This window comes from Lissotriton helveticus, chromosome 11 (genome assembly GCF_964261635.1).
Source record: "Lissotriton helveticus chromosome 11, aLisHel1.1, whole genome shotgun sequence".
Lineage (NCBI taxonomy): Eukaryota > Metazoa > Chordata > Amphibia > Caudata > Salamandridae > Lissotriton > Lissotriton helveticus.
The window spans coordinates 52469691-52487894 of NC_136072.1; the positions used below are offsets into that span (position 1 = coordinate 52469691).

General features: G+C 46.5%; 1 protein-coding gene across 1 annotated transcript in view; it reads right to left on the reverse strand.

The window, feature by feature from the left end:
• Positions 1-1743: 1743 nt before the first annotated feature.
• Positions 1744-18204, reverse strand: part of ECEL1 (endothelin converting enzyme like 1) — a 270327-nt gene continuing 253866 nt past the window's right edge. The window contains exons 15-17 of the mRNA XM_078665391.1: positions 16157-16252; positions 8276-8352; positions 1744-3257 (exon numbers count right to left, since the gene is read on the reverse strand). Of these exons, the coding sequence (XP_078521517.1) occupies positions 3158-3257; positions 8276-8352; positions 16157-16252 (273 nt within the window). The 3' untranslated portion in view covers positions 1744-3157. The remainder of the gene's footprint in view (positions 3258-8275; positions 8353-16156; positions 16253-18204) is intronic.

Consider the following 18204-nt stretch of genomic DNA (forward strand, 5'->3'; position numbering starts at 1 on the left):
TGTGATCAATTTTTCTCTGTCGCCTTCGGAAGTTAACAGATTGGGCTGACTCTCCACACTTTGGGGTCCACACCATGCACTATGGCCTGTAGTTTGTATAGCATTCAAGTTGGAATTCTGGAGAATTTAAGTTCTCCATTAGGAATCATCAGTAGGAAATCTCCAATTTGCTATTCTGTTTATTTCACTGTTGTTTCTACTCATGAAATGGACCTCAAGAGGTGGGATCCGCTCAAACATGCAGTGTGGTTGAAGCTTTAACCCGTTGGCCGCGGGGGTAATTCCCCCGCTGTGCTGGGGGGCGGAGGCGCGCACAGCGCCCCGGTGCTCGTGACGAGCTCAGCTCGTCATGAGCCACAGTGGCCGCGTGCTCATGATGAGCTGAGCTCGTCACGGCCACACCCGTTTCGTCAGAACGTTCAGCACAGCGGGGGAATTAGCCCCGCGTGCGAGCGTTCTGACTTATGTCGAGCTCAGCTCATCATGAGCACACGGCCACCGTGGTCATGACGAGCTGAGCTCGTCATGAGCATGGGAGGGGTTAAATACTTGTTTTCCATTGGTGTGTTCACAAGACAGAGTCAAAGTGCAAACTCAGGGGTAGATTTACAAGCCCCTTGCGCCTCCATTGCATCACTTTTTCTGATGCAACAGTGGCGCAAACAATGCGGTCAACTTACAATGTGACGCATCTAGTGAGATGTGTCACATTGTAAAGCCCTGCTTCACATTATACCTGCGTCAGGTATGATGTATGCAAGGTGAGTGTTCCCACGCAGGAAGGCCTCGTAAAAGTGATGCAGTGAAATCTACAAGATTTCACTGCGCCACTTTTAGGACGTTGCTGTGTTCAAACTTTACACCTGCTTGAAGCAGGCGTAGGGAGTGATGCAGTACAGTAAGTGTAGGCCTCAAAATACATTGCTGGAGTTGCGTCGTGCTTGCTACACGACTCCAGCAATGCGTGACTGTTGGGTCAACAGATGCTTCCGAATTTGACACATCTGTTAATCCTTGCGCCATGGAGCACTGTATTGTAAATGCAGCGCATCCATGGTGGCGCAAAGACATTTGATGCTGGTGCAAGAAAACTGACGCATCGATGCAGATGCGTCAATTCCTTGTAAATCTGCCCCCTAGGCTCTTACATCACTATCAGGAGTTACTCTAAAATCCTTATCTGACATGGCCCTTTTAGGGAGCCTGTCTATGGTAGTCTGTGGCTCCTACATGGTAAAGGACCCTACTATTGCCGTGAACTCGTGCATAACTTTGGGGCATATTAGCAAGGAATAGCAATATTTATCGCAAAACGTTATTCGATTATTTTTTTATCGCTGCCTATTGCAGGATATGTTAGCGAAGAAAACATGCTATTAGCAACGTTTTTCTCCATTGTGCTAAAATATCCAGCAATAGCGGCGAAATGCGTGAAAATCGCCGGAAATCCAGCGATATTCACGCATTAAAGCCAAATGGGGGCTTAACCTGACAATCCACCTACCATTGAATACACAGGTAAGTCATCCTATTAGCAGGCGTTAGATTCTAGCGATAATCGTGCTTAGCGCGACTTTTTTTTATCACTAAGCCTGTGTTTGCTAATAGGCGATAGCTGTGTTAGCAACTCCTTTCAGTCGCTAACAGTTTGGGTACACCCACTTTGCATGTCATTAGCAATAAATATCGCTGACCCCAAACCGGTCGCTATCGCCTAAAAGCTGTCGCTAACTGCTGTTAGTGACAGCTTGTGGATAGGGCGATAAAAATATCGCCCTTGCTAATATGCCCCTGTGTTTCCTAATTATTCGTTTTGAAAGTACAAACCCATGACCCTATATTTTTGTTTAGACCCTTCCAAGAACGTCTCTCGCAGCGGGAATGCAGTATGATTCTGGGAATAGCGGTCTACGCCAATATTTTGCTTCGGCCCCACCAAGTCCAGTATACAGGACGCGGACTGCTAGGGCCCTCCAGCAGGAAAGCACCAGTCTCCTTTGATGACCAGTGTGAGGGTGCCTTATATTACATGCCACATCAGCTTGAGTAAGCGTTACAGCAGAGCCCTATAGTACAATGAAGCAACTTCAACTAGTTTCCCCTTAAGGCAATCAAGGTCCTGTTTTCAGGGTTTGGCCGCGCTTGACTCTCCACCAAAGGCTGCCCCACAAAAGGCAGATTGATACCTCTGATATGGCCTATTGCATCTTTTTCTAGCCTTCCATAGATCCCAGACAAACTCTTGGGTTCTCTTAGGCTCTGAGATCCTTCGCCCATGCCCTGCATCAATAAAGGAATTGAGTGCCGGATATCCACCTTGCCCGTTCTCCAAGTTATTGCTCAAGATGGTGTGCCTGGCACTGAGCTTGAGAAGTCAGGGAGATCATGACACTTTCTCTTACTCTGGAAAATGGATCTTCCTTCAGAAGAGGATTGGCAGAATATCTTGCAGTCCTCCGAGGTTTCCAGGATGAAGGCCACCTAGTCCCACTTTTCACAAGACCTCGCGCTCAAAAATGCGGCTTGAGCGTCATTTCCAGAGTCCCATAGATGTCTGCCTTCACTCGCCAAGGACAGCAAATGCTCCAGGGTGTGTTGAGTATGCACTTAGTAAAGAAACATTCAGATCTCAGAAGGCAGCTATTCCCATCTTCAGTGCTATGTACACGTTTCGGCCAGGTTCTGACATTCTTTTGGTCGGCTTCAGGGCATGTTTTTGCTAAGCTGGAGCAGGCAGTATACCATGTCATGTCCTTTTATGGCATTTTATGGAAACTGAATATAAAAAGGACAATGTCCTCTGATACTTGGGCAGTGGTGGGATAACTCTTGGCTTTTTGATGTCATTAATAAAGATAACATCTCAAGTCCCAACTTCGGCTGATGCCTTCTACGAGTCTCATGATGGTCACCTCTCTTCGGCAGGTGTTGGTGTCTACTCAGAGTACGCGTAAAAGTTCATTAACTGCACCATCTGTCCAAGACCACAGGACAGGATACAGCAAGGCTAGTGGTGGCCTGTGGTCCTTTCACTTCCCAGTGCTGGAGGAGTCTCGCATGAATGCTGCTATGTCCCGGAGCAGGTCCACACAATGAAGGCCAAAGACACACAAGTGAAGACCTCATTGCTCGCATGAGGCTTCTGGGAGGCACGCGGTCACCACACGGAGCACTTGTGAACAGGGTTCATTGGGGACTGCTTCGGGCAATGAAAGACCCTTCCAAACTCTTCGAACTGTGAGACGCTGCCGATGACCCTGTGTGAAGAAGAGGACGAGATGGTTATTGAGGGGTCAATGTGTCCTTAATCAAGCAGCCAAATGCAAATACACATTAGAAATGGCCCATTAGAAATGGCCCAATGGGACCGTCAACCTTAGATTTCAAGACAAACCCCCTTTTCTCATGTTATTCTCTACCAGCCAGTGCTTAATTTGTAAAATAATAAGAGCCAGGGCCCTGACCAGGAGGCTACTGCAGCTTGCACCACCCATTGCCCCCGTCATCGCTGCCAATGGCGTTACCAAAACAACTACTATCCATCTCTCTCGCCTGCACGTGCAACAGTTCAGATTATTCCAGGTCTCCAAAGCTAAAGTATTATCTGGTGTGTATGGTATTATTTATTTTTAATGTATATTGTATTCATAAACAACCGTTGTGCTTCTAATTTCTAAATTAGATGGGCAGCGCCACCATGTGGCAGACTGTCACAAGTGCTGTGTTGATAATTAAGTACCGGTGTCGAGCATCGGAAACCCCCGGCTCAAATTAACCACTGCCACCTGCCATCAACTATTGCTAGGGGGTGTATGAAATTTGCATCATTTGCTTTTGTGTAATTACACAAAAGCACAACTAAGTGAAATGCAAATCCATAATTTGGTTAAATTTTTTAACCCAAAATATGCATTTGCATAATTTCCTGAAACATGGACATATTTTGCTAAAAAAAAAAGCAAAAAAACAAAACAATCGCCACTCACATTCTGCTATTCCAGAGCATTCATGGTTAATTTTTTACCACAAATGGCACATTCACTGTAACATTTTGGTGTGAATGGCGGGCAATTATACAAAGTGGCGTGATTTCTGTAATTTGGCGTAACAAGTGTAAAGCGAAATTCTCCAAAATTAAGCAAATTTCGCTGGCGTGATTTAAATTTCACCCTACCCTAATTATCTGTGTGCCTATCAGAGAGACTGCATGATCACGAAAAAGGCTGTGTGCATTTGAAAGCAACTGTGTGTTCAGAAAAGAGGTTATGCATGTGTGAAACAAACTATGCATGTGCCCATGCACATAAAAAACACACTGTTATGAGTTAGGTCATGTGAAAGAGGGAAATAAAAACATTGCATTTCCACATTGTTTTCTAGGGAGTAGTTACACACAGTCTTTACAATGGTGTAACCTGGCATACTTGTGATCTACTCCAGAGGTTAATTTGTAAAAGAATAAGTGCCAGGGCTCTCATCAGGAGGCAGCTTGCACCAGCCCATTTCTCCAGTTAGTGCCGCCTAAAACGAAAAAAATACTAACCATGAAAGCCGGGAGAGGATGTGGCGTAATGGCCAGAGCTGCTGACTTCGGAGCAGGGGAACCAGGTTTCAGTCTCAGCGTCGGCTCAACAGCCTGTGATTCTGGGTAAACCACTTAATCTCCCCGTGCCTACCATCAATGTATGTGTCCCTAACTGGTGCTCATGAAAATCGCCTGTGTTGATGATCAAGTGCCGGTGCTGAGCACCGGAAACCACCGGCTCAAATTAAGCACTGATCTGCACGTATCCTGCAAAAGGTATGGCTCCGCAGGAGTGTACTGAACTGAAATACAGCACCTGTGATATCATGGGAATTTCCATGTGTGTTAAGATGGCATTATACCTCCAGTGTGGGGGAGGGTCTGAATGGCTGGTTTACGGTGTCTATCGTGATATTTGTTGAAATACTCCAAGGAGTGCAATTCTGTATTACTGTATTTAAACATGCAGGTGATGGACAGAACTATTGTATTTTAGATCTGGGTACAGTCAGCTTTAGCAGGATGCCAGGGCTAGTGTTATTACTTTTCTAAATAAGTGGCTTCTCTCACCACATGCTTCTGGCTAATGGGTGTAACACTCGACCTGGCATGCTTCCATTACGGTGCATGAGACATAGACTGGGCTATTTTGGGCCTCAAAACTACAAAGAAGCATCACACGTTTGTCAGATTATTTAATCCATGCACTTGATATGCCACGAATATCAAACCCATTATGGCATATGAGCCTGGCATTGCATTGGCACTCAGTGCCACCACACTGTGACCCTGGACTACCAGGCTCCGAGCCCAGGATCCCTACACTGTAGGGACTGAAAGTCCTCCGCATGGTAATGGACGTGCACCCCTGTCCAAACTATAATGATGTCTGGATCCGTAATGATGATTTTTTTGTTGTAGTCATAGGTGAACATGGATCATGCGTGTGTGCCCCACTGTAGGCCTGCCTCACGGATTGTGGTCTTGTTGGTCCGGAACGGGCGCCCAAAGTGCTACCCTCATAGTGGTGAAAGGCTACTGCCTTTACAGTAGGGTCGCTAGAGTGCCTACAGGCTCACTCATGTAAAGTTCTGCTTCTGTGGGATTAACTCACCCTTGGCCTTCACCAGTTTGGTGTAGTGCTGCACATTGCATGTGTCACTGTAGATGTGCTGGGTGTCTGGTACAACGTATGGCAGACTCTGGGTTCCATTTGGGAGCCCCAAGGCTGAACGGCGAACATGAGGAAGTAGAGGAATCCACCCAGACAGATTTGCGTATGGCTGCTTTCCTGTAAGCTCGGCGGGACACACTGGAGGAAGCGAGCGCCAGGGTCTCCGGCACACTTCAGAGGGTCCTCTTTGAGGCAGAGAGATGTCACAAGGAAGGGACCTTGGACCGTCTGAGGAAGGAGATGGGGCAGGTAAGAGAATCTTAATCAGCATGGCTGAGACCCTTGGCCAGCCTTTTGCTACACATATCACTGTGGCTGACATCCAAGTGTGAACCTCTAGCCACTCCCGGGGCTATCGGCTAAAGGCTAGAGCTATCGACCTCGAAGCTGGGGAACTGGGTATGAGTCTCGGCAGTTGACGCTCAACTTCTTGTGTTTCTGAGCAAATCACTTAGGGCCAGATATATCAAGCGTTTTATCGTTCACAAACTGGCCAATTCTCAGAATTAGCCCATTTGCGAAAGGTAAAAAGCCTTTTGGGTTGTATCATATCAAAAGACATTTACAAAATAGGGAATCGCAATTTTTGCGATTACCTATTTTGAGAATGCATTTAGGGAATCGCAATTTTGCGATTCCTTAAATGCAATGCTGGAAGCAAAAAAATATTGGGACCTGGCTTTAAGGAACAGCAAATTAAATTAAAGGCCCATAGAAATGAATGGGAAGCCATTCCTTATTTGCGACTTGCAATTTGCGAGTCACAAATAAGGAATGCGTAGGAATCGCAATTTTATTTGAGAAACCTACATACATTGCATTTTGCGAGTCCATAACAGCGAATCGGTAAAATTCACTATTAAGGACTCGCAAAATACAAAGTTGATACAGCTGGTCCTTTATCTCCCCGTGTCTAGCTAAATGAATGTGTCTGTCTGTAATGCAACTGGTGGTCATGAAAGGGCACTGATACACTCGGGTCGATCTTGCGCTAAAAGGTCTGAGCAATCTTGGAATCCAAGAGTATGCATGGTGCATATATATCTGGGTCTGCATAAGGGTAAAGGCACAAGAGAACTGTTACACACATTCCTATTGGAGTATGGCAAACTGGCCTGTGGAGGCTTAGGAGCCAGGACAAGGTCAAGGGGATAGGACTTCTGAGCCACTGCTGGCAGTGGTACTACTTAAGAGGCTAGCCTTCCTTACAAAGGTACCTGACAGCTTTCTGCATTGCATTGGCATTAGCACTGGCTGTACAGGTTCGACTACCATACTTTCATCCCTCGCCATTGTTATTTTTTCCTTGATCATTTCCCTCAGTTTCCTGACTTACTGTCTGTCTTTGACTCGATTATGGATTGCGATTTGGCTTTGCGGTTTCACTTGTTCTTGTTTTCCATTACCCATTGTTACCAGGATTGCAGTTGCCCTGGATTTTGTCAACTGCTGAACCGGCTTCCACCCGTCCTAGTTTAGTTTCCTAGCGGCCATTTTGAAGCTTTATAGGCTGTAAATCCTGTACTGTCAGATCACACAATGTACTGATTTTTCTTAATGAAACTAAATATATATGTGTTCTATTTATACCTAGTGCATTCTTGCTGGCCTGAAAACGCCCTCCTGAAAAAAGAAACCGCTGTTACGAGGGTCTGATCGCAGAGAGTTGCTCCTGATGAAGTAGTGACTGTCTCCGCTCCCTCTCTCTCTCCTATTCCCCTTTCCCTCTAGTATTTAGTTCTGCTCTTAGTATTTCACCTTGTACGCGCCTTCGAATCCAGAGACATCCCCATTGCTGTCCAGGATTACTTCAATCCGTCCTTTCATCAGTTTTTTACTGGTTGACGCACTAAAGTGCAGTCATTGTAAGCCGCTTAGACTATGGCAATACTCTCATGGTAGCAGCAAATGAAGCTCTCCTAGCTACCACTTCAAGTGGTGCAGAATGGTGCATCTCGCCATGCAACCTTCTAGCCCGCCCGCCCTCTGAACCTACACTCAAATCTCTGCATTGTCTACCAATAAAACAGCATGCCCTCTTCAAACTCCTCTGCCTAGTGCACAAGATGCTATCTGGAAATGGCCTCCTTACCTACAAAACAAGCTGCAGCCCTATCTACCAGCTTCCGCAGCCTACGGTCCATTGGGCAATCTTGGCTACGCCCTCGTCACATACATATGGACAGATATGGGGGAAAATCTCATACTCAGCTCCCCAGCACTGGAGCAGACTACCTGTAACCATACAGTCCTGCTCTGATTTAACACTACTCCAAAAACTTTTTTAAACCTGGCTCTTCTGATCCTTCCATATCCCTCCTTCCTGTTAATCTGCTATAGCGCCGAGAGACCCTCTCGGGGGTGATTCATTTTGCGCTATATACATTTAAATAACATGACAGTATGGTGACAGGCATTCTGGAAGTGTTGCCATTTGAAAGGATGCATTTGACTGCTGTTTTCTTAGAGACGCTCATGAAAATAGATGGACTGAGATAATGGACCCACGAAATGGAACTGAGTGATTCCCCAAGCACCTACTAAATGTTCTGGAAAGCTTTTTTTGTTTTTTTTACCTGTAGTGCTCAGGCGCATGCTTGTCTGTCAGGACTTGCAAGTAGATGGATTGAGACCTTCTCTTGATGCACCAGTTCTAGAGAGAAAGGAGAACAAATTTGTCAAAAGGATTCTTGAAACATAAGTTATTCAATATAGAGGAACAGAGGGCCTTATGTATCAAGCACAAATGCGATCGCAAACGCCGAAATTCTGCGAATTTCGGCGTTTGCAATCGCATTTTTGCTAAATGGTATGTATGAAGCACATCTGCGTGCAAAATAATGAATCGCAAAATTTGTGATTCCTTATTTTGCAATTGCATTTAAGGAATCGCAAATTTTGCGATTAATTAAATGCAATGTAAGAAGCACCAAAAAAGTACAATTTCACCTTAAGGAATCGCAAATTACCACCAACTTTAAGTTGATGGTAATTTGCGATTTCTTTGAAAAATTCCTTTTTTTGCATTTTTCAAAGTGCCATGTGACGCACATACATGCCCTTAGGGCATGTATGTGTGCCACATGTGCACCCATGCTTATTTCAGGGGTGCAACAGGGTGTCCTTTTGACCCCCTTGCACCCTTGAAATTGCATTCTCAATTTGCGATTCGCTAATTGCTAATCAGAAATTGAGAATGTCTTCCCATTCATTCCTATGGGCCTCTAGGCCCATAGGAATGAATGGGGAGGTATTCCTTAATTGCAAATCGCTATTTGAGATTCACAATTAAGGAATATGTAGGATTCGCAAAATTTATTGCAAATCCTACATACATAGCATTTTGCAATTCTCAAATTGCGATTCGCAAAAAATCGCTACTTGAGAATTGCAAAATGACTTTTTGATACATATGGCCCTAAATGAGGCAATCTTAAAATATTCCAGGTGGGCAGCTATAAAAATCTAAGATTAATTCAGTATATCACCTAGATCGACACAGAGCACAACCACAGATTCAGCATCATCTTAAGGATTTTGAGGGGCCCAAGCAAGACAACTGTAGGGGCCACTGTTCAGAACAGCATTGTATTTTATTACACATTTTTCTGAAAGTTTAAGCCACATGATGCCAAAAATTTTTGAATAATACATTAAAGGCAGAGATGGAGAAATAGACAGATGTGAGATAGAAAGTTCACTTTCCCAGGAGGGCCCTTGGACTATGGTGGCCTTGGGCAATTACCCTCTTTGGCCATGCCTTGAAACGTCTCAGCACAAATTAAATATTGGGGAGAGAATGTTGCCTAAGGGCTAGGGCAGTCCACCTCGAAGCTGGAGAACGGGGTTTGAGTCTCGGCAGAGAAGCTCAACATCCTGTGATTCTAGGCAAATTACTCAATCTCCCCGTGCCTAACAAAAAAACAAAAAAAATGAATTGTCATCTGTTACGCAACTTGTGCTCATGTAAAGAGCTCTGATACCTTCGGGTATAATTTGCGCTATATAAAACTCCCCCTCCAAAAAAGTATTTCAATCCCTTTATCAAATTTAATTCCCAACCTGCACGCAATCTAGAAACTACCCACACATGAAATGGACTACTGAGTGTCTGAATTCCAACCAGCATCCCTTCCACACTGTCTCTTAGTCGTCCATTCACAAAAAGATACCAACATATGAGATTGAGATATCTATCTATATCTATATATATATATCTCCCCCTCCAGCAAAAGTTTCCTCCAGGAAGCGAGATCAGATACGTCATCCCCCAAATAATTACTCAATTATGTCCACGTGGATGCAGAGGTGATTTAAGGAATTTAAAGTTCTATTTACCCATAGTAATTTTGAGATGGGGGAATCCAGGTGCTGATCTTGCGCTAGTACCCAAGAGTATCCCCCCAGGTGTACCCAATATTATATGCACATTTGTCAAACCTAGCCAGATGATGCCAGCATTTGCAATTGACAGGCAGCAGTGAGACCTGGTGGTTCACCATTTGAGACTGGTGAACTGGGATTCAGGTTCAGTCTGCAACTCGACTTCAAACAACACATCTCAGAAAGCACAGGGTTGCAGAGATTAGTTAAAGGGTGCCCTAAGCAGGGTAACTGCCTCCATCAATGGGATGCTGCCCAGTGACTTGCTGTGCAGAGGACCAATCCCTGCATTTCTCCCGGGCTGGAAATGGGGGTGATACAGACTATGTAAACAATGTGGATGTACCCAAAAGTTATTGGACTCACTATAGGTAATTGCAGTGGCAAAAAACCATTAGGTGTTTATAAAAGACCCCTCACACACCAACCTAGTTGGTGCCATGCTTCATCATTGGGGTCCCAACCGGGTGGCCGAGTGCCACCCGGTTGTGCTACGACTCCTGATTACAGTGGAGCTGGTGTAGTGTCAGAGTGTGATGTGATATGGTGCAGGTTAAAATACCTCTGGGAATCCTTGCCGGATATATTTATTTGTGGCGGCTCAGGATATGTTAAAATCCAAAAAGGGGACAACTAGTGAAGTAGTTTGACTTGCAGTTGCCAGAGTAGGTCTACAGGTTTCAGCCCAAAAGAAAATGGTGATGGGCTTTTGTCAGGACCATGTGCAAAAGGAGAGTGGCAAAATCACGCCGAATGAAAAATAAAATCACAACAGAAGCGCTAAGGTGTGTTGGAAAAGAAGGTGTAGGGAGTCGATACTCATGACCCCTCTATCGTTACACTAAATTGGAGTATATGGCAGTGTATTGGGTCCCGGGAGGGGAACCGCCTGTAGTCCCACTTTGGTTAAGACGATAGTCCCACTAGAAACCTAATTTTGTTTCCCGAGGTCCCGGCTGCTGATGCCAGTATCGGTGCCGGAGACTAAGTAGCAGGGACTGTTGTGAACAGATACGCATGATACAGACTCCCATAAAGAAAAGGACAGTCCGAGATTGTTCGGATAATGCAGGCTCACATCCGCACATTACTATAAGAGTTGTAGCCCGTACCGTGACTAGGTATCACGATGCGAGGAGGTTCCTGATGAAGCATGCCACCTAAGGTGGGTGAGGGAAATCGTCCTTACAAAGGAATATCACATCCCAGTCAGATTGACTTTGTTTCTTTTATTCATTTCTTTTTCATACTCAGACCCAGGTGTTTATTTGTGTGGTAAAATGGTAAACTGGGGAGTCAAGACCTGCTGGTCTTTAAATCTCCCTTGGGCCTCCTATGTTGTGTTTCCAACATGCAGTTCCTTCACATTTGTGCCAGCGGTGTTGGAACAATTTTCAGACGGGGTGCCGTTATCAATGATACATCTCTGAAGTCACAGGGGTGGTGAGAAAATTAGCCCCGCCCATTCAGCAGGAGGATGGGAAGGGTGTCATATATATTGACAGAGAGCACATTTTCCACTGAAATACCAACACAACACAATTAGCAATGGCATGCAGTTTTACTGATAAAACTATGTAGCATACAAACAATAATGTGCTGAAATTCGGTTTCAGCATATATTTAGCATTTGCACATCAACAAGTAAAGTGTCTTGAATTGTTTTTATCCTATTAAAATCCTTGTTTTCATAATACACTAAAATTACAGAAGAAAAATGTGCTAAGTTTGTGCTTTTGTAACTGCTAGGCTGCTATTTGTACAGTTCATGCTAGAAAAAAAGTACATCGTGCATCCATTCCTTTCACACTTCTTGTACCCCAGCAAGATTGTCTGATGGTTCAATTTACAAAATCCTCTAACTTTTCAAGGTTTAACCAGACCTGATGGAATAGCGTGTGACATCTGACAGGGAAAGCTACACTGGTAGGCAAGATTCAACAAGTCCACAGGGAATAAAGTGTGACATCTCCTATTAGCAAGGGCATGCTTGGCATGGAAGGTTTAATCAGACCTGTGCACACAAAGTAAGGAGCATAAACTGAGCATAACTCAAGTCATTCCTTAAGAAAATTCCTGAATTCCAGTCTAACTGCCACGGTCAAGGAAGCCGTGACTGAAGGATGCATGTATTGGAATTATTTGGTATGGACCTGTCCCACTGAGTATTATGGTAGGCAGGTGTGGACCTGCCCCTTGCCTAGGCCTCCAGTTCCTGCTTGTTCTGGCCTGATCCAGTTGCCAGCTTTTGACCAAGTGACACCACAGCAACCCGGGGTTTCCCGCCGGGATTTTCCGGCTCACTGTTCTTCTTGGCAGCAAAAACCCACCTTTTTAATGCAGGCCACAGTGTGACTGCCTTGCTGGCGACCTATAGGCAAACCCATCTGCACCCACCTGTACCTGGATAGCTTCCAGAGCCAGAAACCCCACGACCATCTAACGCAACAGCACAACCTCCACCAGAGCCAACGAAAGCCGCCACTACTCCTCCGCGACCTGAACAACACACACCAGCAAATACGCTGCTGCCATGCATCCCCCAGCACCACGGTAGAACCTTTCTCCTGCACCCATCGCGATTTCACCTGCGACACCTCAGAAGACACCACTACCTCCATACAACTGATGCTGGCACCACCACAACCCCACACTAACTGTCCGGCAGGCTCCTCAATGTTTGATCCCTTGGGAAACTCTCCTTCGACATCTGGGACCTCTTCAATAGCAACACAACGACTTTCTCTTCCTGACCGAAACCTGGCTCAACCCAGCCTTCAACCCAGACATCGCTGCAGCGATCCGGCCCACCTACAACTTCATCCACCAGGACTGAACCCAAAAACCAGGTGGAGTACCTCTACAGACTTGGACACCAACTTCAAGGAACCCCTCCACTTCAAAATACGAACGACCTACAATGACACCCTGAAGGGAAACTTTGCCTACCATCCCCGGGCGGATTTCTGCAACTACATTGCAGATTTCATTGCTCCCCTCTCCATCAGATAAACCAACTACATTCTCCTCTGGACCTCAATTTACACCTGGAAGGCACCACACACCCCAACTCCACTGTCCTCCTTGACAACCTCAGCAACATTGGATTCACCCAGCTTGTCCAAAGTTCAGCCCACACAGCAGGCCACACCCTCAACCCTATTTTCTCCTCCAACAGGATCACCACCCACATGATCCCGCTCACAAGGTCTGACCACTGCATTATACATTTCAAGATACCAGTCCACCAAGCCACCCCACCTGCAAAACCCAAAGAAAATTGGTCCAAGACCCTACAGGAACGCCCAACCACACCAGGGACCTCGATGTTGACACCAAGCTCTTCAATAAATGGCTCACTGACTGCACTGGCTGCACAGCTCCCACCAGAAACAAGACCTCCAAAAACAACAAACGATCCATCTGGTACACAAACAACCTCAGTGAGTCCAAGCACTCCCTTAAACAACTTGAGAGAAAATGGAGTCTATAAAAACACCATCTCAAGAACCACATACAAAGCCACCCTCAACCTCTACCACCTACAACCTTCGAGATGGAAAGAAAAAGTCACTAATTGTCTGGCTCAAAACCAGCCCAAAGAACAGCAAAAAACTCTTCACCATCTTCAACCCAGAAGTTGCCAACAACGACATTGTCCCATCACAAGCACTCTGCAACAAACTTTCAACCTTCTTTGAGCAGAAGATCATCAAGATCAATAACACATTCAACCCACAGCATATACATACTCCCAGCAGGACACCTCCCTCATCACCAAATAGCAGTTAAGCAACTGGTAGCTCATCTCAAATGAAGACTCCAGTGCCCTGATGAATACCATCCACCCAGGATCTACCAGATGCCTATGCTCCCACTTCATATACAATCTTGGAAGAACCATCATCTCCCCCGTGCTCACTGCTATAATCAACACCTCCATAACCACTGACACCTTTCCGTCTTGCTGTTAAAATGCAGAAGTCAGCGCCCCCTATTGAAGAAACCAACAGCAGACCCCAACACGCTCAATACCCACAGACCCATCTCGCTCCTGCCTTTTCCAGATAAAGTCATGGAGAAAGCCGTCAACACCCAAGAACTCAATCAACTCCCACACAGCTATCAATCTGGGTTTTGCACTGACCACAGCACAGAATCAGCCCTCATGCGGGCCACCGATGACATCAGAAGCATCCTCGACTGAGGAGAAATGGCAGCACTCATCCTCCTCAACCTCTCCACAGCTTTCGATTCAGTCTCCAGCAATTCACTCATCAGAACGCTTCAGCACTTGAGGATTTGGGGACCGCCCCTCAAGTGGATATCCACCTTCCTCATGGACAGAACTCAACAAGTCAAACTTCCCTCTACACCTCATAAGCCAAGAAACTCATCTGCTGAGTCACTCAAGGACCATCGCTCAACACTCTTCAACGCCTATATGACTCCCCTCACGGACATTGTCAGACCCACAGCATCAGCATAGTATCCTATGTCAATGGCACACAGCTCATCCTCTCACTTACTGACTCAACCAGCACCGCCAAAACAAACTTTGCCAACTGCATGAGACGCGTCTCTACTTGGATGAAACCAACTATCTCCAGCTCAACACAGACAAAACCGAAGTCCTAATCTTCAGCAACAACTACTCCCCCTGGGATGCCTCTTGGTGGCCCTCCAAACCTTCCCCTCCTCCCACCCCTGAGGACCATGCCAAGAACCTCGAGGTCATCCTGGATGACCACCTCTCCATGAGCAGACAGATCAATGGTGTCACCTCTTCATGTTTTCATACGGTGCGAATGCTATGCAAGATTTTCAAGTGGATTCCACTGAACATCAGATCCAGGTTCTTATCACAAGTAGACTTGATTACCGAAGCGCCCTCTACATCTGAACCCCAGCCCATGTCCTACGCGGACTCAAAACCACCCAGAATGCCGCAGCCAGACTCATCCTGAACTTTCTGCGAAATAACCACATCTCTCCACACCTCCACAATCTCCCCTGGCTCCCAGTCCAGGAAAGATGTAAGGTCAAGCTTCTCACCACCGCCTACAAAGCTCTCCACAACACCGGTCTGGCTTACCTCAACCACTGCCGCAACTTCTACCAACCAACCAGACACCGGCAGGGCTGGACTGGGACCCAAAATCAGGCCTGGCAAAGTGCTCGGCCATCCCCCCCGAGGAGTTGGGGGGGACGGCAGAGCTCTTTGCCAGGGCTGGTTTCGGCTGATTTTGTTACAGGACCGATATTGCAGCTATGCTGCAAAAACGTCCCTGTAACAAAAACGGCCCTCCAGGGGGCCAAAACCGGTCCCCACCCTCGCGGCCCACCGGGGAAAAGCCCGGTGGCCACAACGGCCAGTCCGGCCCTGGACACCTGCGATCTGTGTCTCAGGCACAAGCACACCTCCCTCTCATCAAGAAGACCCGAAGCGGAGGGCGCTCCTTCTCATACCTCGCACCCAAGACCTGGAACGGTCTCCCGCAGCACCTCAGAACCTTCCCTCCCTCACGGACTTCCAAAGGAACCTCAAAACATGGCTCTTCCAGAGGAAACAGGTATGATCCCCTACTCCCCTCTCAGCCCTGCCCTACTCAGTGCCTGGATACCCTCACGGGGGATTAGCCATGCTCTAAAAATCCACATAACAAGCGCAGGCCCTGCTGGACCATGTTACTAACAAGGCACTTTCCTGCACGGGGTATGGGGCGGCCTTCAGAGCTGGCTAGGGTGTCATTGTTCAAACAAAGAAACTCCCCCCGACCCCAGTCAAATCTAAACTACAGTGATGCAGGTGGTACCCAGTGTGGATGGGTAATAACCTAATCTGCATAATTTATTCATTACAAAATGCATCAGTGGAGTGTGCTGGTCGCGCACCCATTCCCAAGGAATGGAAACGTCTGCTTTATTTCACCCACCAGCACCAGAAAAAGCACCCAGATTCGACCCACTTCATCCCCTGCGAGGGGGTGGCCGGCCAATCAAAAGGTGCGCATTGCGGATGTGACGCTACACACGCACGTCACTTGGACACGGTGTGAGAATGTGGGGGTTACCTGAGCGAAGGCGATGAAGAAGAGCTGCTCGTGAGTGTATTTCAGCCGCGGCAGGGGGCGCTCGGGCCCGTGCTCCGTCACCCACTTCTGGTAGGCCTGGAAAAATAACAATAGGGATATTAAATGCATGTAGCGCTTACAAAAAAAGCACTTCTCGAAGCGCTGTAAATAACATACGTTACTATTTTTTTTTTACACAATTACACGCTTTTTGCAATCGAATGTAGATGAGTGAAAGTGTGCGTGTGCCCTCCAGATTTAGAACCTGTGAGTTACTTAAATACCTCAGCAGTAGGTGGTTTACCCACTGAGCTATCCGCCCATCATTACAGAGGACATGGCACAGGTGCAACGAGAGACAGAGGAAGTGAATGCAGGTGTTTGCTACTTCCTGTTGGGGGCAGTCTTTCCTTGTTTCCACTTCAGGCTTCTGTTGGAAGAAAAATCTGCAATTCAAGAGCGACGTAGGGGCGAGCAGGGCTTTAAGTGGGGGGTGGGGCTGGGGGGGAGGGCTGACCCCCCCCAGTTTTTTGGGGGGGCCTCGAAAGGGGGCTCTAGGGGCTCTATTTTCGGGCCTCAAAGGTCAAAGGTACGGTGAGCAGACATCCCGGTTTTTGTTTGGTGTTACTAGTGTGGGTAACATGTCTTGATAGTGAAATACTGCCAATTTCGTTTTTCACTTTTGAAAGGCTATCTTGCCCATAGGATAACATGGGGAATGCTGTGTGACATGTTTACCCAACCCGCATATCTTCCCATAACGGCATGATTTTCTTAAGGACACAATGCTAGTTATCTTGATGTAGACCACGCCCCTACTCGGATAGGCCACACCCCTTTAAGAAATGTGCCACGCCTCTTTAACAGCATCCCACAGTTTTCTTTCCCACTTAAAGCCCTGGGGGCGAGCATTATGTTTAAAACTCTAACAGATGTTTCACTCACGGGACCACTCTTCCTAAAATATAGGAAAAGAGGTAATACGAAGCAACAAATTACCCATCAAAATTGCAACATCCAGACAATTCACATCTGGCCATCAGGCCACCGACTCTTTGAACTCAAATGGCCTCTCACACATCCCTAGGCCAGAAAAGGGCCCTCGTGCGCGTTGCTTTCTGTGGCTGAAACAGATCAAACCCTCATCCTGGGTTCAAGCAGTTATTAGAAGGCCAGACATGACAATACTGAAAGCCAGCTAGCAATGCAACCAATGTCATATATAGTTGAAAGGGTAGGTTAAAGCCGGGGATCCTGGAATTATGTGGTTTTCTGGCAGCAACGTTTTCCGCATGATTATGGATTTGCCGCCGTTGCCACATAATCCATCATCTGCTGCATAATCTGCTGATTTTAACAAATACAAGGTTTCTAGTTTACAGGGATCTAAAGTTACTTAAAACGTGGCGAAGAGAGTGCAGTAGAAGGCCCTTTGCAAAGGATGACTGGTCATCTTTCTATTGCCTACTGCTGTAATTGGATGACAGACGATTAATAATTTGAAGCACTGCCCAGATAGTGTTCAAATGTGTAAAAATGACAAAATAACGAGGGGATACACTTGCAAAATGTGCGGCATTATGCTGCATAATGTGTCTCTTCTTGCCACATAAATAGTCAACTCTACACAGATTTTGACCCACCTCTGCCGCATAATTAAAGTTGCAAAAAACACAGTTGATGGACAGAATGTAGAACAATGTCATACATTCACCCCAGTACAAGGATCTGGGCCTAAATCCATCGTTTTTTTGCACTCCACACCTCCCTGGGTTAGACACTGGCTATATGCAAATCAGCTCTGACCCTGTGCCTCATGGGAACAGTCCAGTCCGAACTACCAAGCCATGTCTTTCCCAGACCGGAATCAAGCATCCAAGGACCGGTTTCTGGCTATCAGCCTTCATCAGCCTGGATAGCTTGACTCCAGTGGTGTGGAGAGCCTGTGACTCACGTCTGAGCATACCCAGCCCACTCGGGGTGAAGATTGCAAAAAACACAATTGATGGACAGAATGTAGAACAATGTCATACATTCACCCCAGTACA